A 22,223-nucleotide genomic window follows, 5' to 3' on the forward strand; every position below is an offset into this window, starting at 1 on the left:
TCAACAACATTACCTCTCCAATGAAGCATGAGTAGTTTACCACAGACCTTCGGGTCCATAGTTATTAACTAGATGGCTTCTTCTCTCTCTTTGATTCTTAATACCATGTTCTCCTTGATGTTCTTGGAGATTTATTCGATGTAATACTATTTTGCGAGATCCAATGAATTATGGATTTATGAACAAGATTACCTATGAATATTATTTGGTTCTTCTCTGAATTCTTATATGCATGATTTGCTATCTTTGCAAGTCTCTTCGAATTATCGGTTTAGTTTGGCCTACTAGATTAATCTTTCTTGCAATGGGGGAGGTGCTTAGCTTTGGGTTCAATCTTGCGGTGTCCTTTCCCAGTGACAGTAGGGGCAGCAAGGCACGTATTGTATTGTTGCCATCGAGGATAACAAGATGGGGTTTTCATCATATTGCTTGAGTTAATTCCTCTACATCATGTCATCTTGCTTAATGCGTTACTCCGTTCTTTATGAACTTAATAATCTAGATGCATACTGGATAGCGGTCGATGTGTGGAGTAATAGTAGTAGATGCAGGCATGAGTTTGTCTACTTGACACGGACATGATGCCTATGTTCATGATCATTGCCTTAAATGGCATCATAATTATGCGCTTTTCTATTAATTGCTCGGCAGTAATTTATTCACCCACCGTAATATATGCTATCTCGAGAGAAGCCACTAGTGAAACGTATGGCCCCGGGTCTCTTTTCCATATTATTGAATCTCATTTACATCTTGCTAGTTTGCGATCTACTATTTTGCAATCTTTACTTTCCAATCTATACACCCAAAAATACTAAAAATATTTACTTTACCGTTTATCTATCTGTATCAGATCTCACTTTTGCGAGTGATCGTGAAGGGATTGACAACCCCTTTATCGCGTTGGCTTCAAGTTCGTGATTGTCTGTGCAGGTATTCGATGACTTGTGTCATCTCTTACTGGATTGATACCTTAGTTCTCAAAATTGAGGGAAATACTTACGCTACTTTGCTGCATCACCCTTTCCTCTTCAAAGGAAAAACCAACACAAGCTCAAGAGGTAGCAAAGTCCTATATCTTCAGTTGCACGAGCATAGCACCACCAGCAGGAAACAAACCATCGTCCTAACCTGAACCATACAACCTATTTTATCGCTTCGTGTAATTTACATTGGAGTATGTATGTACCATGTTTCCTCTCTTTTTTACAATTTGGTAACACCCTTGATTTTTTTTACTGGTTGTAACACCCTTGATGTTCCCACTGATGCCAAATGCTGCGTTTGCATTTGGCACAGAACCCTATTCCCCACACAGGTCGAGGTATAGAGAACACACACACACACACCCTCACCCGCAGTAATAGGTCGGCCATTTTTTTGTGTTTTTCCCTAGTTTTCTTCTGTTGATTTCCTTTATTGATTTTTTTCTTCTTTCTTCTGGTTTCCTTTTTTTTCTAATTTTGTAAACTTTGTAGAGATATGGAAACAATTTTCAAACTCGTCCACTTCTTGAAAAATGAGAAAATAAATAAATTGTGTCTATTTTTAAAATTTTCAAAATATTTTGCAAATTTGTGTACAATTTTTTACATCGTGAATGTTTTTTAAATTCATGAATATTTTTTGAAATCCGAGAACATTTCTCAAGTTTGTGATTTTTTTTGGAATCTCATGGACATTTTTAATACATGAACATTTTATGAAACCCTAGATTTTTATGAATTCATGAACCTTTTTTGAAATTTGGAACATTTTTTCAAATTCTTGAGCACCTTCGAATTCAAGGACATTTTTCGGAATTTTGATTTTCAAAATTTGTTTCCTAATTCATGATCATTTTTTGAAACCCATTTTTTCAAATTCATGAACACCTTTTTAAATTTCATGAGCATTTTCAAAAATCTGGAATGTTTTGTTTTCAAATTCGTGAATACTTTTTTGAATTCGGCGTCGCCATGTGATGCATGGAATTTGGAGCACAGATGTACCTTGTTTTCTCTTCTTCTTTTAACAATTTGGCAACACCCTTGATTTTTCAGGGGATGTAACACCTTTGATGATGGTTCCTACTGATGCCAAATGCTACGTTGGCATTTGGCACAGAATCCTATTCCCTGCGCGGGTGGAGGTATTGTGACAAAACACGCACCCTCGCCTGCATTTTCGTCTTTTTTTGTTTTTTCTCTAGTTTCCTCCTGTCAGTTTCCTTAATATTTTTTCTCATTTTTTCTTTTGTTTTCCTTTTTCTTCTTTCCTTTTTTTCCTAATTTCATGAACTTTTTAGAAATACGAAAACAATTTTCAAATCCGTCCAATTTTTTAAAAAGTGGGAACAATTTTTTGGTTCATGAGTGTTTTAAACTTTTAGAACATTTGGTAAATCTGTTAAAAATTTGACATTGTGACTGTTTTTCATATTCATGCGTATTTATTTTGAAATCCGAGAACATTCCTGAAATGTGTGCACTTTTAAGAAAAAAAATTCACGAACATTCTATAAAATCCTAGAACATTTTTTGGAATAATGAATCTTTTTTGTAATCTGGAGTTTCAAATTCGTGAGCATTTTTGTACTCATGAACAATTATGAAATTTCAAGAACTTTTTTGAAATCTATTTTTTTAATTGAGGAACATTTTTTGAAATTCACTGTTTCAAATTCATGAACTCATTTTAAATTTTCAAGTGCAGTTTTTTAAATCTAGAGCATTCGTTGCAAATTCGTGAATTAATTTTGAATTCGCCGCGCACGGAATAGGAGCTCCCAGCCCACCCGAAGAGACCCTTGCGGGGAGCTCTTAGAGGCCGCTCGCTGCGGCAGAGTGCCGGCGCTTCGCACAGGAACGGCTAGCACGCGGCAGGTTCCTGAGATGAAAAATCACAAAAAATAATAGCGCTATCGCTATAACTCGAACACGCAACTTCGCACTAATTGGCCTGCCGTGCAAACCAACCACTGCGACCTGACGTTCTCATATTCAATTAGCAGCCCAAAAGTTAAAAATTAATTCGCAAAAAATCCCAAAAACTACAGTCCATTTATTGGGTCGTACCGACGCCTCCTACAACTGAAATTTTCCAAATTATGAATATTTTCTTCAAAATAATAACATTTTCCGTATTTTCATACAAATTTTGTAAAACAGGAACATTTTGATGATGTAAACAAATTTGAAAAGGGGGAACATTTCTTGAATTTGTGAACAAAAATAAAAAATGTTTACATTTTTAAAACTTCCAGAACATTCTTTGAATTTGTGAACAAAATTGAAAAACATGAACTATTATTGAATTTGTGAACAAATTTGGAAAGCTGGAACATTTTTTTCAATTTCCAAACATTTTTTTAATCTTCAGAACCAATTTTAACACGGAGAACAATTTTCAAAAATACCGAACAAATTTGGAAGCGTGAACAATTTTTAAGAGCATGAACATTTTTTGAATCTTGAGAACATATTTTGAAAAATCCCGAACAAATTTGAAAGCACGGACATTTTTTGAATATGTGAAACAAAATTGAAATCCGGTACCTTTTCTGAATTTCGAAAGTTTTGTACTTTTTTGTGTAACGAGAATATTTTTTGAATTTTGAGGACATTTGTTGGAAACACGAACAAAATTTAAATTTTTCAATTTTTTTGAAGAAAAGAAAATTAAAGAAAAAGAAAATTATAAACATTTTGTAAAACTGCGAACATGTTCTGAAAAAGAAAAACAAGCTTGAAAAGTAAATGAAACAAAAAATGAAAAAATGAAAAAGAAACAGACACGAAAAAAAAGAGAAATAGAAAAACTATAGAACATATTTGTGAACAAATTTGGGAGCAGATTTTAAATTTGAACAGTTGAAACATTAGTTCTGACATTGTGAACAAATTTTGGAAATGAGAATGTATTTTGAAATTCCTGTACATTTTAAGAAATAGAACATTTTTTGAATGACATTGAGAACATATTTTGCAAAAGATATTTTTTTGAAATTTCGGCACATTTTTTAGAAACATGAACATAAAAAAATCGAAGCGAGAACATTTTTGTGAAATTACTGAACATTTTCTAATACATGAATTTTTTAGAAATTGTGAACAAAATTTTCGAACAAGAACATTTTTTGAAATTCCTGAAAGGCTTTTCGAAGCATGAACATTTCTAGAAATTGTGAACAAAACTTGAAAACGGGAACTTTTTTGAAATTCCTCAACATTTTTCAGAAAAAAAGAACATCTTTTGGATGACATTGAGAACATATTTCGCAAAAGAGATTTTTTTGACATTTTTGAGAAACATGATCATAAAAAAATCAAAACAAGAAATTTTTTGTGAAATTACTAAACATTTTCTAAAACATGATTTTTTTTTGAAATTGTGAACAAATCTTTCAAACAAGAACATATTTTGAAATTCCTGAAAGGCTTATTGAAGCACAAACATTTTTAGAAATTGTGAACAAATTTGAAAAGCGGAACTTTTTTGAAATTCCTGGACATTTTTTGAAATTGGGAGCAGATTTTAAAAATGAGAACTTTTCCATTAAATTCCAAATAAATGTTTGAAATTCTCAGGCAAAAGAAAAAATGAAACAACAAAGAAAAGAAAAGAAAATAGAAAAAGAAACAGTAAAAAACATAAACAAAAAGGAGTAAAAGGGGAAATAGAAAAACCGGTTCAGGAACCTTCTAGAAGGTTCCAAAACCAGAAAAACCGGCTAGGAACCAGCTAGAAGATTCCCAGAACGAGATTCTATTTAACGTTTGGACGGGCCGACCCATCCTAACGCTTGTCGATCTGCCTGTATCGTTCGGTCGACTACTTGCAGCAAAGAGCAGCAAATAGGAATTTCCGTTCCGACACTCACTGATTAGTTGCTGTAGTATTTATATTGGAAAACTCTCCTCCTCAACCGATTGATTTCTCGTTCTTTTAAGTCGCCTGCATCTTGTGCCACATGTTCCAACGGACCAACACACCACTCGCCATTCCATTCTTATCTTCTCGTCTTCCCACCTCGTGCTCGATCCCATCCGTGAGCTCCCTCTTTCTCTCTCTCCTTTATCCCCAAGCTCTCCTTCGACGAGCTGGTGCTCAGCTCACTGGCCCGTCCAAACACCGCTCATCGCCGACGCTTCATGCTGCAGGGAATCTGCGAGCTGTGTAAAGGAGGTTCACCCACCGATGCTTTTTTACGGGAGCCGCCGTGATTTTACACGTCAGGGCATGACCTTGCTGCTGTTTAGGGGAGGGTTTGTGGCGAGCCGACCGAGGGCGTCTGATGGTACAAAGAGGCGAGCCACCAGTGCTTCATGCCGGAGCCGTCGTGGTGTAGCGAAGGACCAGCCGCTTCAATGCAGCGACGGCGCTGCCGGCCGGTGCTGCAGCGCATCGCTGGCGCCACGAAGGAGGAGCGTCTGGCGTGATGCGTTGCAACTTCTGATGTGCTGCATGCCGAATGAGGCGCGACGCCGTCGGGTCGCCGGTGCTGCGATGAAGTCCTCGTCGCCGGGCGTCAGTGTTGTAATGAAGCTCTCGTCTCCAGCCACTGGTGTTGTAATGAAGCTCTCATCTCCAGCCACCGGTGCTGCGATGAAGCCCTCGTCGCCGGCCGCCGGTGCTGCGATGAAGCCCTCGCCGCCGGCCACCAGTGTTGTAATGAAGCTCTCGTCGCCGGCCACTGGTGCTGCGATGGAGCCCTCGTCGTCGGCCACTGGTGCTGCAATGAAGCCCCCGTCGCCGTGTGGTGCTAGCATGGAGCTTCGCCTGATGCCCATCAGTGTTGCATTGGAGCTTTGACGTGCTGCGCGGTGCTGCCATGAAGCTTCGCTGGATGCCCATCAGTGTTGCATTGGAGCTTTGACGTGCTGCGCGGTGCTGCCATGGAGCTTCAATGGAGCTTCGCCGGATGTCGTCGGTGTTGCTTTGGAGCTCTGCCGCACTCCATGCTACCATGGAGCAGCAGCGGTGGCTCTTGATGCTGCGATGCAGCTGTCACCGCCGACTTTCGGAGCTACGAGGCAACACTCAGTGTTGTATTGGAGCGCTCGCCGCCGGCGACACTGGTGCTGTGAGACCACCGGAACAGGTGCCACGGCGGGTGGATGCAGAGAGAGGCACTGTGTGGATTGATGGGCGTTGACCGGAACAGGTGCCACGGTGAAAGACGATGGGGGCTGCGTTGCTGAGAAACCGTGCACGCTCCAGCTATCACAGATCGGACGGACGTGTTGAATTCCATCGAACGGTTGCCTAGGCGGTTTACAAATCCAGTCCATCATCCGACTAAATCAATCGGTTGAGGAGGAGAGTTTTTCTTTGAGTTGCGGGCTGCAGCACTAGTATTTGGTGGTATTCACCGTGGCAGGTCTAAGTAGCTCCAAACGGCGAATCCTATTTGGCGCTTATGCACCCGCTCGCAAACCGGCGCATGCAGGGCGCGGCTAGTTGGGCCCGACCCATCTTCTGCTTCCTTTCTAGAAAAAGCTGGTAAAAAAGGGAGCATTGTGTGCCAGATTCGAACCTGGGTCCCGCCAAAAAAAAGGATTCGAACCTGGGACCTATAGGTTCGCAGAACAACGCAACAATCACTAGGACAACGACCCACTTGTGATAGTTTACTTCGTTTTCCTCTTCTTATTCTTTCCAAAGATCGCTATGCCCGCGTATTTTTTTCTTTTTCTTGTTTTTTCTCTATTTCTCTTTTGTTTCATTTTTCTTTTTAAAATGCACGAACATTTCTTAATTTTATTTTTATGAATCAATGAACTCTTTTTATAATTTATGAACTTTTTTGAGATTTGATGAACTTTTTCAAAATGGATGATTTTTTTTCAATTTTTATGAACTTTTTTTCAAATCCGTGAACTTTTTTCAAAACCCAGTGAACTACTTTTTCAAAATGGATGAACTTTTTCCTATTGTAATGATTTTTTTTTCAAATCCGTGAACTATTTTCAGACTCAGTGATTTTTTTCAAATCCGTGAACTTTTTTTCAAAACCTAGTGAACTTCTTTTGAATTCGTGATTTTTTTATTTGAATTGGATGAACTTTTTTTATAACCTCGTGAACTATTTTCAAATTCCAGATTTTTTTAATTCAGAAACAATGAAAGTTTTTTCAAGTCAATTAAATTGTACTGAAGGAGGGGTTAAGTAGACTTGTTTCCTCACTGTACGCAAGAAGGTCAACCACAATTTTTTCATCGCGTTGGATTTTTTAGCAGAGTTCTCGCCGGCCCGCTACGCCTCGCAGGCGGCCCGCTATGCTGGCACCAAGATTCGATCACTCGACCTCTCTGATCCAACCGGTACGCACTAACCAACTGGCCATCACAATGCTACTGCACAGAAAGTTCACTTCTCTTCTTTTATTTCTTATCAGTTCGGTTTGTTCCTTTTGTTTTTTCCTCATTCTTTTTTGTTTTATTTAGTGCACCATTTTATAAATTTCGTGAACCTTTTTCTAAATTTATGTAGTTTTTTATAAATTCGTGAACTTTTTTCAAATTCGATGATTTTTTTTTTGAAATTCGATCAACTTTTCTCAATTTCGATGCACTTTTTTCAAATTCGGTAAACTTTTTTTTCAATGTGAACTTTCTTTCAAATTCGATGAACTTTTTTTAATTTCAGTGAACCCTTTTTGAACTTTTTGCAATTCAATGAACTTTTTTCAAATTTGTGAACTATTTTTAGAATCGGTGAACTATTTTTTCAAATTCGATGAACTTTTTCTTAAAATCGATGAACTTTTTTCAAATTTGTGAACTGTTTTCAGAATCATTGAACTACCTTTTCAAATTCGATGAACTATTTTCAGAATTGTTTTTTTTAATTCGTATTCTTTTCAAAACTTGATGAATTTTTTGAATTCTATGAACTTTTTTAAAATTTAACTTTTATTACAAATCTATGATTTTCTTTTCGTTTTTATGTTTCCTTTTTTAAAATGATTTATATGGTACATAATTTATGTTAATGTTGTTTTTTAGGGGTATTGATGTTAATGCTGTACTAGGAGAAGTATTAAATAGATTGGTTTTTTATTGTAGACAGCTAAGTTCTCCTAGTGCAGTGGTTTGTTGCGCTGTTTCGTACGGCTGCGTACGATCGCGCGTGGGTTTGAATCTCATGTGCCGTAAATACTTTTTACCACGACCATTTTTCGAGGAGGCTGTTGGGCCGGCCCGCTAGGCAACCCGTGCGAGCGCCGCAAACGCCAACGGGCGCTTAAAGCGCTGAGTAGGAGCTCCCCTCCAAAACGGTCCCATCTAAAATAAAAGAAGGGATGGGGATCGGGCCAAATTCAACTGAGGCCCATTCCACATTCGCCCCTACGTTTTGTTACCCCGAACACAGAAGTTCGCTTCCGCACGCTCCATTACGAAATCCCAACGTCTCTCCGCAGCGCCTCCGCCCGTCCTCCTCTCACCTCCGATGGAGCGGCGGCAGTGGAGCCTCTCCGACTTCGACATCGGCAAGTTCATCGGCGAGGGCAAGTTCGGCAAGGTCTATCTCGGCCGCGAGAGGCAGGTACGCCCTCCAAACCCTAGCCCCCAAGCCTTCGAGCTTCGATTTCCCCCCAAATAAATTCAACCCCGATGAGGCTGACGCGCCGGAGAACCGCGGCGGTCCAGAGCGGCTACGTGGTGGCGCTCAAGGTGATATACAAGACGAAGCTGGAGAAGTACCGGTTCCACGGGCACCTGCGGCGGGAGATCGAGATCCAGCACGGCCTCGACCACCCCAACGTGCTCCGCCTCTTCGCCTGGTTCCACGACGCCGAGCGGGTCGTCCTCGTCCTCGAGTACGCCGCCCGCGGGGAGCTATACAAGCTCCTCCGCAGCGTCGGCCACTTCTCGGAGCGGACCGCCGCCACCGTGAGCCATCCCCACCCTGTCCCTCCCCTGCCGTGTTACTTTTCCCCAGCCGTGTGGCGTTTATTGATTGGATCATCCCAGTTGTTATCCGCTATCGTTTGTGGAATTAACTATCTGAAATCTCAAAATGTGCAATGAAGCTGGAATATTCTGAGCTCTGACTGTCCCCATAGAAAATCCCACGAAATTCGATAGGGGGCATTTTCTAGCATTTCACTAGTGAAGTATTACTTCGATTGAGGTCGTGAGAGGTAGAAAGATCAGTTAAAAGGGTACTGTCTCTTAGTACCTTATTAGTATATTCATTTGTAGGTGTTCTGAAACAATCTGTGTTTAGTTATGTTGGTTTCTCATTAATTGTTGAAAGTAGTAAACTGTCTGATCGTTAAGAATTTTGGTATGAGCTATTCATTTCCATTGGATTTACTGGATCTATGTATTTCATTGCAAGATGAAGAACCTAATAACTCCAGAACATCTCTAGAAACACAAGGAAAAGCCTCACCCCTCTTTCATGAATGGGAGTGAGAACAAATCTAGCATTTTCAGTACAGAAAACCCACCTCAGGAGTGACACTTCCAGCTCAGTCTGAGATCTAAACCATCCAACCCAAAGATCCAAACACAATAGAACCATATTTCCATTGTCTGAACAGTAATAAGTCTAACTGCACTCTGCTTAGCATGAGATGTACTCATTTTTTGATATACAGCACATCAGGCTGTCAATCATGGTGGACCTACGTTGCTTTTCTACTGACTTACCATTTTTGTGCTGGATTTTCTGTTGATCCAATTCATTTTATTTTGCTTTAGTATGTAGCAAGCCTTGCTGGTGCACTGGCATACTGTCACAAGAAGCAGGTAATTCACAGGGACATCAAGCCGGAAAATTTGCTCCTTGATATCGAGGTTGGTTCTTCTGCATGCAGTTGCTGCCTCTCTGCCACTGTTATGTGTTATCATACCAAACTGAAATTGCGTATTTTAAGAATTTATACAAGACAATATTTTGATAAGCCAGTGGGTTAAATGCACTTTTTTTTCCATCCATGTTTGTCAACAACATGGAATCCGAATAAATCATTGTTGTAAATTATGCCTGCCCACAGATGGATTAAACAATAGCTGGACCTATGCATTGCTGCAGTAATTTTAGTAGCATTCTGTCCTCTAATGAAGCAATATATATGTTTCCGGGAAATGCATGTTGTACGTTGTGATCAGTTACGCAATCTCTTTATTTAGATATGGCCGATATGTGAAAATTACTTGAGATAAAATAAAACAGACAATATATCCCCATTTACCTTGGTCTTGCTGCAAGCATAAACTATCCAGATATCCTTGTAGCCTGAACTTTTATTAAGATATATGTGGAAAATTTAGGAGCTATACATTGTGAATTGAAGCACTATGCATCTCATGTGTTGGGAACTTATGCCTGTTGATGATCAATCCAACTATAGAGAAATTTTAAGTTATGGCACACATAGCTTGTATTTTTAAATCGGTTTTATAGAGAAACGAAATAGCAGATAAGCAGTAGCTTACTCTATAACTATTTGTAAGTAAAATAGTGCAGTATAAAATTTGACATCCCAAAGGTTTATAGTTCGAATGCAAATTTCGGCAATGTACATGGGCGTCCCATTTCTTTTGGACTAATAGTACACGTTTTGCTGGTAAGTACTGCTGGTCATACATGATTATACCGACTTGCACTTGTGTACTATATATGGCTCTGAACACCTGGTTACTTTGTAGATGCATGTCCTGTATAACTTTCTCGAGATTACTGAAGAGATACTTCTGTCGCTATAGAGACTATCAAATACTGTCAGAGGCCTTATTAGTTGTGCTGTCCACATCCATATGAGTACGAAACCAGTAAAAAAAATCATTTGTTGTGCTGTCCACATTGGTATATGTCAGAGCTGATTGCTGTTGACACTTAAGTTTTAACTCTGTGTCTGTGCATAAGTTGCTGAGCCTTTTTTTTTTATAGAAGTCACTCAGCTTCCATTTTACAGGGCCGGCTTAAAATTGCAGATTTTGGATGGGCGGTTCGATCAAATGCTAAACGTCACACACTCTGTGGCACAATAGATTACCTGGCACCGGAGATGGTAGAGAAAAAGGCTCACGATTACGCCGTTGACAACTGGACTTTAGGAATCCTGTGCTACGAGTTTTTGTATGGTTCGCCACCCTTTGAAGCTGCAGAACAGCAAGATACCCTGATGAGGTAAGAGCTACAATGCGTGTGTAACTATAATGTTTGTGTTTTGCCTGATCTTTTGGTGCAACATGAATTTTGAGCAGGATAGTCAAAGTGGACTTGCTGTTCCCTAAAACTCGTGACATATCTGCAGATGCCAAGGATCTCATTTGCAAGGTAACATTTGAAAATATTTGTCATAATCTTTTTTTTTAAATAATGGTATCTTTAAAGGTGATGAAGTTAGAAGTATAAATTTTGTATGCAGCTGCTAGTGAAGGATTCGAGCAAGAGGATTTCTCTTGACGATATTCTGAAGCATCCGTGGATTGTAAAGAATGCAGAGCCTTCAGGGAGTTGCATTGAGCAAAAAGCTAGTGCCTAAGCTCCTTAGTAAGTCCACGTATGTGTTCTGCTAAAAGGCTAACTGAAAATATGCATGTTATATTACAATCGAAATTACTGTCCAACATATAATCCTGCACTGTACTCAGAAATCTTAGCACCTTACATTTGCTAATCGAGATAACTCTCTGAGCTATATAAATTTAAAGTTCTGGATCAATTTCTAGACAGTTTTTCTGCTGTATTATTTTGAATTTTGATAGTGTGGAATGTATCACCTGGAAATGCAAACTATGGATTACGTAACATGCTAGGTTACCCTGTCTGAAGATCAGTTCAAACATGGTTTAATTAATTCATACTACGGATTTCCTGATAACGAACGGGGGCTATACATTGCTCCTGGGTAGTGGGTAGAATATGTCATTTAGTGGAATTACTTTGTGATATTTTGCAGCTCCCTGTTGTTTGTTGTCTGAACTCGAAAATTCAGTTATAAATTACTAAGAAAATTGCTAGAAAATCTTCTTCAGCCGTAGATGATGAATCTCTATTTTTGTCGTATTTCTATTTCTCTAATCTTTCCCAACCAATGTCTGAGAATTGAACTCCCAGATGCATGTGCTACTAACGGTTTGGTGCTACCCGTTGCCCCACTGGTGTTGCTTGTCCTGATAAACTGTGGTTGTTTTCTCCACAGGGCACTTCTCGCCGTTGCGAGCCGGCCTGGATTTTTGGCGAAGTTCTTGTTTGCCAACATGCCGAACATAGAAGAAGTGAACAGTTAGCATCATCTGTACCATAGATTTTTTTTTTTGGTTCTTTTTTTCTTTTCGGGCGATTTGTACCATAGAATTTGGCCTTTCTCCAGAGAGGTTCTCTTAAGTTAACCTACTACTAATGCTCTCTTGGTGGTGAATCAATGTTCTGAAATAGTACGATTTAGTGCATCTCTATTGTGCCATCCAGATCCAGTGCATCTGCAGCGCTACCACCGTTCTGAACTGCCGGATACCATCTTTGTTCTGTTGGTTCAGATGTCTCGCAAAATTGCAATCTCATCATTAATCATCGCTGTGGAACTGCCGACCCGAGTTCGAAATTGTGTTCAAAACTGGCATGGTTTCGTTTATAGTATTACGCGGAAACGAGTTTTGCTTGGGTATACCCACCTTAAAAGTTTATGCGGATAGTAAAGTTACTAAAAATGGGCATTCTCGTACATTTACGATCAGCTAATTCTAATTCATATTCTCCATCAAACAAGAGATCAAAAGAATATGATCTTTTGGATTGAAGGGGTAACTCATAATCTTCAACAACTGTCATGGTAAATCCTCCTCCTCAACAAAAGTCTCCTTCCTCCTCCCGCCGGCGCCATCGCCGATCCACCCCATCTTCGATGGCGTTTGGGCCGTGGAGGTGCGGAGGATCTTGGCCCCCCGCCGACGAAAGGGGCCCCGTTTTCGTTTTTTTAGGTCCAACGTCTTGGGTTGGGGTTGTGTGGCGGTGGCGATGTCCCTCGGTAGGAATAATGTCTCTCACATCCTATCCCTGTCTAGATGGTATGAATAGTGTGTTGTCAGAGGACGTGTGGAGGTGTGTCTTTGTCGAATCTCGTGGGATTCGATCGGTGTTGGTCTTCAGTGGACCTATTTGGGTCAAGTTTTTGTTCGTCTTCGTTTGTGTGGTTTCGGGTTTGATCTTTCTGATCTACAAGTCTCTTCATCGACGATGGTTGCTGCTCTTGTGCGCTGGTTCTTTGGGACCTTAGCACGACGACTTCCCGACTGTCTACTACAACAAGGTTTGTCCGGCACCAGTGAGGGAGGGCGATGATGGCGGCGTGCCTTTGGCTCACTCCCGTGCCTGTAGTCATCGCTAGGTGGCCAGTAGACCTGGTTGTTATTTTTATTACCTCTTGTGTTCTCTATACTGCCAACTGCCATGATTGATAAATAAATTGGAATTTTGTCTCGCGAAAAAAAAACTCATAATCTCCATTTTTAATCTGCAACGGAATCTGTAAAGTTTTCTACGGGGTACCCAAGCCAACGCTAGATGAAAGCAAGCTCTTAGAGCATCTCCAATAGATGGTCCAAATTTTGGCGGTCCAAAACCGGTGATGTAAAATTTGAACCGCCAAAAAGTGCATTTTGGAGCTCCGAAAAAAGCTCAACTCCAATAGATGGTACAAAATGATGGTCCAAATTTGCAACTCCAATAGATGGTCCAAACCAAAGATGTAAAAATCTGAAAACAGCCGCGCGGCTGCTGCCAGCCACTGTTCAGCCGCGGTTTTGCATTGAACTAGCATAAAAAATTTGAAAATAAAGTGCATCATCATCATAGTTTCAATCAAAAGTACATCACCATCATAGTATCAAATCCCTCTACCAAAACAACATCGTCTCAATCAAAGTTTTTTGCCCTAGAAATTAAAATGCACATGAATATTACTCATGCGGGTCATCAACACCACCGGCCTTGTCAACCGTGGTATGATCATCGTCTTCACCACCTTCTTTGTCGACGTTCTCAACAAGCGGTGAAATCTCGTTGCCGTGAGCACCACCGGAAGCATCTTCATTGCGTCCCATACCGGTCATGTTGCCGACGAAGCCAACTCCAACGCCACTCATGTTGCCGCCATAGCCACCTCCCAAGCCACCCATCATGTTGCCGCCAAAGCCACCTCCCATGCCGCCAAAGCCACCTTCCATGTTGCCACCGAAGCCACCTCCCATGTTTCCGCCAAATGCACCATTCATGCCTCCTCCCATCATGTTCATGTAACCACCCATGGCACCTCCCATGCCTCCTACCATGGCACCTCCCATGCCTCCTCCCATCATCATTTGCCTCATGAGCATTTGCTTCTTCATGAGCATTTCATCGCGACAAAGTTCAACATATGCCTTTCGTTGGGGAACGTAGCAGAAATTCAAAATTTTCTACGCATCACCAAGATCAATCTATGGAGATTCTAGCAACAAGAGAGAGAGAGAGGGAGTGCATCTTCATACCCTTGAAGATCGCTAAGCGGAAGCCTTACAAGAACGCGGTTGATGGAGTCGTACTCGCGGCGATTCAAATCGCGGAAGATCCGATCTAGCGCCGAACGGACGGTGCCTCCGTGTTCAACACACGTACAGCCCGGGGACGTCTCCTCCTTCTTGATCCAGCAAGGGGAGAGGAGAAGTTGAGGGAGAACTCCAACAACACGGCGACATGGTGGTGGAGCTCGTGGTATTCCTGCAGGGCTTCGCCAAGCACTACGGAGGAGGAGAAAGAGTTGGAGGAGGGAGGGGCTGCGCCAAAAGCAAGGGTTTTACAGCCCTCCCACACCCCCTCTATTTATAGGGTGAAGGGGAGAGGGGGCGGCCCCTCTAGATCCCATCTAGAGGGGGGGGGGGACAGCGGCCAGGAGGGGAGGCTTGCCCCCCAAGCAAGGTGAGGCGCCCCCCTCCCCTAGGGTTTCCAACCCTAGGCGCCTTGGGCCCTTGGGAAGGGGCGCACCAGCCCACTAGGGGCTGGTTCCCTCCCATATTCAACCCATCAAGTCCCCGAGGGCAGGTGGACCCCCGGACACCTTTCGGTGGTCCCGGTACAATACCGATAACCCTCGAAACCATTCCGGCGACTGAAACTGGACTTCCCATATATAAATCTTCACCTCCGGACCATTCTGGAACTCCTCGTGACATCCGAGATCTCATTCGGGACTCCGAACAACCTTCGGTAACCACATACTATTTCCCATAACAACTCTAGCGTCACTGAACCTTAAGTGTGTAGACCCTACGGGTTCGGGAACCATGCAGACATGACCAAGACAGCTCTCCGACCAATAACCAACAGCGGGATCTGGATACACATGTTGACTCCCACATGTTCCACGATGATCTCATGGGATGAATCATGATGTCAGGGATTCAATCAATCCCGTATACAATTCCCTTTGTCAATCGGTATGTTACTTGCCCGAGATTCGATCATTGGTATCCCAATACCTCGTTCAATCTCGTTACCGACAAGTCACTTTACTCATTACGTAATGCATGATCCCGTGACTAACTACTTAGTCACATTGAGCTCATTATGATGATGCATTATTGAGTGGGCCCAAAGATACCTCACCGTCATACGGAGTGACAAATCCCAGTCTCGATTCGTGCCAACCCAACACACACTTTCGGAGATACCTGTAGTGCACCTTTATAGCCACCCAGTTACGTTGTGATGTTTGGTACACCCAAAGCATTCCTACAGTATCCGAGAGTTGCACAATCTCATGGTCTAAGGAAATGATACTTGACATTAGAAAAGCTCTTAGCAAACGAACTACACGATCTTGTGCTATGCTTAGGATTGGGTCTTGTCCATCACATCATTCTCCTAATGATGTGATCCCATTATCAATGACATCTAATGTCCATGGTTAGAAAACCATAACCATCTATTGATCAATGAGCTAGGAACTAGAGGCTCACTAGGGACATGTTGTGGTATATGTATTCACACATGTATTATGGTTTCCAGTTAATACAATTATAGCATGAACAATAGACAATTATCATGAACAAGGAAATACAATAATAACCATTTTATTATTGCCTCTAGGGCATATTTCCAACAGTCTCCCACTTGCACTAGAGTCAATAATCTAGTTCACATCACTATGTGATTGTAATGAATTCAACACCCATGGGGTTTGATCATATCTCGCTTGTGAGAGAGGTTATTAGTCAACGGGTCTGAACCTTTCACATCCGTGTGTGCTTTACAAATCTCTATGCCATCTTGTAGATGCAGCTACCACGCTCTATTTGGAGCTATTCCAAATAACTGTTCTACTATACGGATCTGGTTTACTACTCAGAATAATCCGGATTAGTGTCAAAGTTTGCATCGACGTAACCCTTTACGTTGAACTCTTTTACCACCTCCATAATCGAGAAAATTCCTTAGTCTACTAGTTACTAAGGATAGCTTTGACCGCTGTCCTGTGATCCATTCCTGGATCACTCTTGTACCCCTTGACTGACTCATGGCAAGGCACACTTCAGGTGCGGTACACAGCATAGCACATTGTAGAGCCTACGTATAAAGCATAGGGGACGACCTTCGTCCTTTCTCTCTCTTCTTCCGTGGTCAGGTCTTGAGTCTTACTCAATACTCACACCTTATGACACAACCAAGAACTCCTTCTTTTTCGATCTATTTTGAACTCCTTCAAAATCTTGTCACGATATGTGTTCATTTGAAAGTACTATTAAGCGTTTTGATCTATCCTTATAGATCTTGATGCTCAATGTTCAAATAGCTTAATCCAGGTTTTTTCATTGAAAAACACTTTTCAAATAACCCTATATGCCTTCCAGAAATTCTACATCATTTCTGATCAACAATATGTCAACAACATATACTCATCAGAAATAATATAGTGCCCCCACTCACTTCTTTGGAAATACAAGTTTCTCATAAACTTTGTATAAACCCAAAATCTTTGATCATCTCATCAAAGCATATATTCCAACTCCGAGATGCTTACTCCAGTCCTTAGAAGGATTGCTGGAGCTTTGCATACTTGTTAGCATCTTTCAGGATTGTCAAAACCTCCTGGTTGTATCACATACAAACTTTCCTCAAGAAATCATCAAGGAAACAATGTTTTGACATCCTATCTGCAAGATTTCATAAATAATGCAGTAATTACTAATATAATTCCAACAGACTCTTAGCATCGCTACGAGTGAGAAAGTCTCATCGTAGTCAACTCCTTGAACTTGTCGGAAAATATCTTAACGACAAGTCGAGCTTTCTTAATGGTGATACTTACCATCATTGTTCGTCTTCCTTTTAAAATCCATCTGCACCCACAGCCTTACGACCATCAAGTGGTTCCTCCAAAGTCCATACTTTGTTTTCATACATGGATCCTCTCTCGGATTTTATGGCCTCGAGCCATTCGTCGGAATCCAGGCCCACCATTGCTTCTCCATAGCTCGTAGGTTGATTGTTGTCTAGCAACATGACCTCCAAGACAGGATTACATACCACTCTGAAGTAGTATGTATCCTTGTCAACCTACTAGTTTTGGTAGTGACTTGATCCGAAGTTTCATGATCAATATCATCAGCTTCCACTTCAATTGGTGTAGGTGCCACAAGAACAACTTCATGTGCCCTACTACACACTAGTTGAAGTGACGGTTCAATAACCTCATCAAGTCTCCACCATCCTCCCACTCAATTCTTTTGAGAGAAACTTTTCCTCTAGAAAGGACCTGATTCTAGAAACAATCCCTTTTGCTTCCGGAACTGAGACACGAGGTATGCCCAACTGTTTTTGGGTGTCCTATGAAGATGCATTTATCCGCTTTGGGTTCGAGCTTATCAGCCTGAAACTTTTTCACATAAGCGTCGCAGCCCCAAACTTTTAAGAAACGACAACTTAGGTTTCTCTAAACCATAGTTCATACGGTGTCGTCTCAACGGAATTGTGTGGTACCCTATTTAAAGTGAATGTGGTTGTCTCTAATGCATAACCCATAAACAATAGTGGTAATTCGATAAGAGACATCATGGTATGCACCATATCCAATAGGGTGCAGTTATGATGTTTGGACACATCATCACACTATGGTGTTCCAGGCGGTGTTAGTTGTGAAACAATTTCCACAATGTCTTAATTGTGTGCCAAACTCGTAACTCGGATTTTCATCTCTATGATCATATCATAGACATTTTATCCTCTTGTCACGACGATCTTCAACTTCACTCTGAAATTACTTGAGCCTTTCAATAATTCAAACTTGTGTTTCTTAAAGTAAATATACTTAGCATCTACTCAAATCATCTGTGAAGTAAGAACATAACGATATCCATTGCGTGCCTCAGCACTCATTGGACTGCACACATCAAAATGTATTACTTCCAACAAGTTGCTTTCTTGTTCCATCTCACTGAAAATGAGGCCTTTCACTCATCTTGCCCATGTGGCATGATTTGCATGTCTCAAGTGATTCAAAATCAAGTGAGTCCAAACGATCCATCTATATGGAGTTTCTTCATGCATATATACCAATAGACATGGTTCGCATGTCTCAATCTTTTCAAAAACGAGTGAGTCTGATAACCCAAAAGTGTAGGGGATCGCAACAGCTTTCGAGGGTAAAGCATTCAACCCAAATTTATTGATTCGACACAAGGGGAGCCAAAGAATATTCTTGAGTATTAGCAGTTGAGTTGTTAATTCAACCACACCTGGATAACTTAGTATCTGCAACAAGGTATTTAGTAGCAAAGTAGTATGATAGTAGTGGTAATGGTAGCAAAAGTAAAGATAAATGTTTTTGGGTTTTTGTAGCAGTTGTAACAGTAGCAACGGAAAAGTAAATAAGCGAAGAACAATATATGAAAAGCTCGTAGGCAATGGATCAGTGATGGATAATTATACCGGATGCGATTCCTCGTGTAATAGCTATAACATAGGGTGACACAGAACTAGCTCCAATTCATCAATGTAATGTAGGCATGTATTCCGTAAATAGTCATACGTGCTTATGGAAAAGAACTTGCATGACATCTTTTGTCCTACCCTCCCGTGGCAGCGGGGTCCTAGTGGAAACTAAGGGATATTAAGGCCTCCTTTTAATAGAGAACCGGACCAAAGCATTAACACATAGTGAATACATGAACTCCTGAAACTACGATCATCACCGAGAAGCATCCCGATTATTGTCACTTCGGGGTTGTCGGATCATAACACATAATAGGTGACTATAGACTTGCAAGATAGGATCAAGAACACACATATATTCATGAAAACATAATAGGTTCAGATCTGAAATCATGGCACTCGAGCCCTAGTGACAAGCATTAAGCATAGCAAAGTCATAGCAACATCAATCTAAGAATATAGTGGATATTAGGGATCAAATCCTAACAAAACTAACTTGATTACATGATAAATCTCATCCAACCCATCACCGTCCAGCAAGCCTACGATGGAATTACTCATGCACGGCGGTGAGCATCATGAAATTGGTGATGGAGGATGGTTGATGATGACGACGGCGGCGAATCCTCCTCTCCGGAGCCCCGAACGGACTCCAGATCAGCCCTCCTGAGAGAGATTAGGGCTTGGCGGCGGCTCCGTGTCATAAAACACGATGAAACTTCCTCTCTGATTTTTTTCTCCGTGAGACGGAAGATATAGAGTTGGAGTTGAGGTCGGTGGAGCGCCCTACAAGGGGCGCCCCCCTGTCTCGTGGACAGGCCCTGGGCCCCCTGGTGTATTTCTTTCGCCCAGGAATTCTTATTAATTCCAAAAAGTCCTACGTGGATTTGCAGGTCATTCCAAGAACTTTTCTTTTCTACACATAAAACAACATCATGGCAGTTCTGCTGAAAACTGCGTCAGTCCGGGTTAGTTTCATTCAAATCATGCAAGTTAGAGTCCAAAACAAGGGCAAAAGTGTTTGGAAAAGTAGATACGTTGGAGACGTATCAACTCCCCCAAGCTTAAACCTTTGCTTGTCCTCAAGCAATTCAGTTGATAAACTGAAAGTGATAAAGAAAAACTTTTACAAACTCTGTTTGCTCTTGTTGTTGTAAACATGAAAAGCTAGCATTCAAGTTTCAACAATATTATAAACTAACCATACTCACAATAACGCTTAGGTCTCACAATTGCTCATATCAATAACATAATCAGCTAGCGAGCCATAATAATAAAACTCAGATGACAACACTTTCTCAAAACAATCATAACATTATATAACAAAATGGTATCTCGCTAGCCCTTTCTGAGACCGCAAACATAAATGCAGAGCACCTTTAAAGATCAAAGACTGACTAAACATTGTAATTCATGGTAAAAGAGATCCAGTCAAGTCATGCCCAATATAAACCAATAGTAATACACGCAAATAACAATGTGCTCTCCAGCGGGTGCTTTTTAATAAGAAAGGTGATGACTCAACATAAAAATAAATAGATAGGCCCTTCGCAGAGGGAAGCAGGGATTTGTAGAGGTGCCAGAGCTCGATTTTTTTAAAATAGAGATTGAATAACATTTTGAGCGGCATACTTTTGCTGTCAACGCAACAACTATGAGATGGCTGTATCTTCCATACTACATGCATTATAGGCAGTTCCCACGCAGAATGGTAAAGGTTTATACTCCCCCAACCACCAACAAGCATCAATCCATGGCTTGCTCAAAACAACGAGTGCCTCCAACAAACAACAGCCCTGGGGGAGTTTTGTTTAATTATTTTGATTTGCTTTGATCTTTTTGGATCATGGGACTGAGCATCCCGGTTACCGGCCCTTTCTCGTGAATGAGGAGCGGAGTCCACTCCTCTGAGAATAACCCACCTAGCATGGAAGATATAGGCAGCCCTAGTTGTAACATGAGCTGCTTGAGCATACAAAACAGAATTTCATTTGAAGGTTTAGAGTTTGGCACATACAAATTTACTTGGAACGGCAGGTAAATACCGCATATAGGAAGGTATAGTGGACTCATATGGAACAACTTTGGGGTTTTAAGGAGTTTGGATGCACAAGCAGTATTCCCGCTTAGTACAGGTGAAGGCTAGCAAAAGACTGGGAAGCGACCAACTGAGAGAGCGACAACAGTTATAAACATGCATTAAAACTAATTCACACCGGGTACAAACATGAGTAGGATATAATCCACCATGAACATAAATATCGTGAAGGCTATGTTGATTTTGTTTCAACTACATGCGTGAGCATGTGCCAAGTCGAGTGACTCAATTTATTTAAAGGAGGATACCATCCCATCATACCACATCATAATCATTCTAATAGCATGTTGGCACGCAAGGTAAACCATTATAACTCAAAGCTAAACAAGCATGGCACAAGCAACTATAATCTCTAAATGTCATTGCAAATATGTTTACTTTATAATAAGCTGACTCAGGGACAATGAACTCATCATATTTACAAAAAACATGAGAGGTCGAGTTCATACCAGCTTTTCTCATCTCAATAAATCCATCATATATCGTCATTATTGCCTTTCACTTGCACGACCGAACGATGTGTAAAATAATAAGAGTGTACGTGCATTGGACTAAGCTGGAATCTGCAAGCATTCAACTCAAAAGAGAAGACAAGTAATATGGGCTCTAAATTAAATAAACAATCATGCATATGAGAGCCGCTAAGCATTTTCAATATGGTCTTCTCGACCCCCAAAGGAAAGAAAAGAAAATAAAACTATTTACACGGGAAAACTCCCAACAAGTAAGAATAAGAACTAGAAATCTTTTTGGGTTTTCATTTTAATTTCTACTACAAGCATGGAAATTAAACTAACTAATTTTTTTGGTTTTTCTCAAGGTTTATCAAACACACAAGAAGAAAACTAGAAAAAGGAATTTAAACTAGCATGGATAATACAATGAAAGAGTATGAGCACCGACAACTAGTGTGTGAATATGAATGTAAAGTCGGTGAGAAATACGTACTCCCCCAGCTTAGGCTTTTGGCCTAAGTTGGTCTAATACCAAGGACCGCCGCTACTCTCCCCGGTGTAATGAGAGGTGTAATCAGGATACCACTGGCTGGTCATCTCCGGATCCCACTGGACAGATGATGCACGATAGGGGTCCAGTTTAGGTTCCGGCTCAGGTTCAGGTTCTGGAGTAAAAGCTTGAGCTTGATGATTGTTCACCGCTTCCGATGTGACGAGAAAATTTTCTGCAAGCAAATCAAACAACAAAGGCGCAGGCAAAATA

The 22,223-nt window shown here is 41.0% G+C and overlaps 1 protein-coding gene across 2 annotated transcripts; it reads left to right on the plus strand.

Moving 5' to 3' along the window:
• The first annotated feature begins 8,348 nt into the window (after positions 1–8,348).
• On the plus strand, positions 8,349–12,391 carry LOC123113424 (serine/threonine-protein kinase Aurora-3). 2 transcript variants are annotated; one of them, XM_044534650.1, is made up of 7 exons: positions 8,349–8,530; positions 8,635–8,877; positions 9,694–9,789; positions 10,911–11,125; positions 11,203–11,275; positions 11,367–11,501; positions 12,144–12,391. In XM_044534650.1, exons 1-6 carry the CDS (start codon positions 8,435–8,437, stop codon positions 11,481–11,483), a joined length of 840 nt encoding a protein of 279 aa, XP_044390585.1. In that variant the 5' UTR covers positions 8,349–8,434; the 3' UTR covers positions 11,484–11,501; positions 12,144–12,391. The 2 variants fall into 2 exon arrangements, with proteins under 2 accessions (XP_044390585.1, XP_044390586.1); XM_044534651.1 differs by having other exon boundaries at positions 11,367–11,491.
• The last annotated feature ends 9,832 nt before the right edge of the window (positions 12,392–22,223 follow it).

Source organism: Triticum aestivum, chromosome 5B (assembly GCF_018294505.1).
Source record: "Triticum aestivum cultivar Chinese Spring chromosome 5B, IWGSC CS RefSeq v2.1, whole genome shotgun sequence".
Lineage (NCBI taxonomy): Eukaryota > Viridiplantae > Streptophyta > Magnoliopsida > Poales > Poaceae > Triticum > Triticum aestivum.

Coding starts and splice junctions, on each gene's coding strand:
- LOC123113424 (XM_044534650.1), top strand. CDS start 8,435: ATGGAGCGGCGGCAGTGGAGCCTCTCCGACTTCGACATCGGCAAGTTC. Junction 8,878..9,693: donor CGGAGCGGACCGCCGCCACC/GTGAGCCATCCC, acceptor ATTTTGCTTTAG/TATGTAGCAAGCCTTGCTGG. Junction 11,126..11,202: donor CAGCAAGATACCCTGATGAG/GTAAGAGCTACA, acceptor AATTTTGAGCAG/GATAGTCAAAGTGGACTTGC.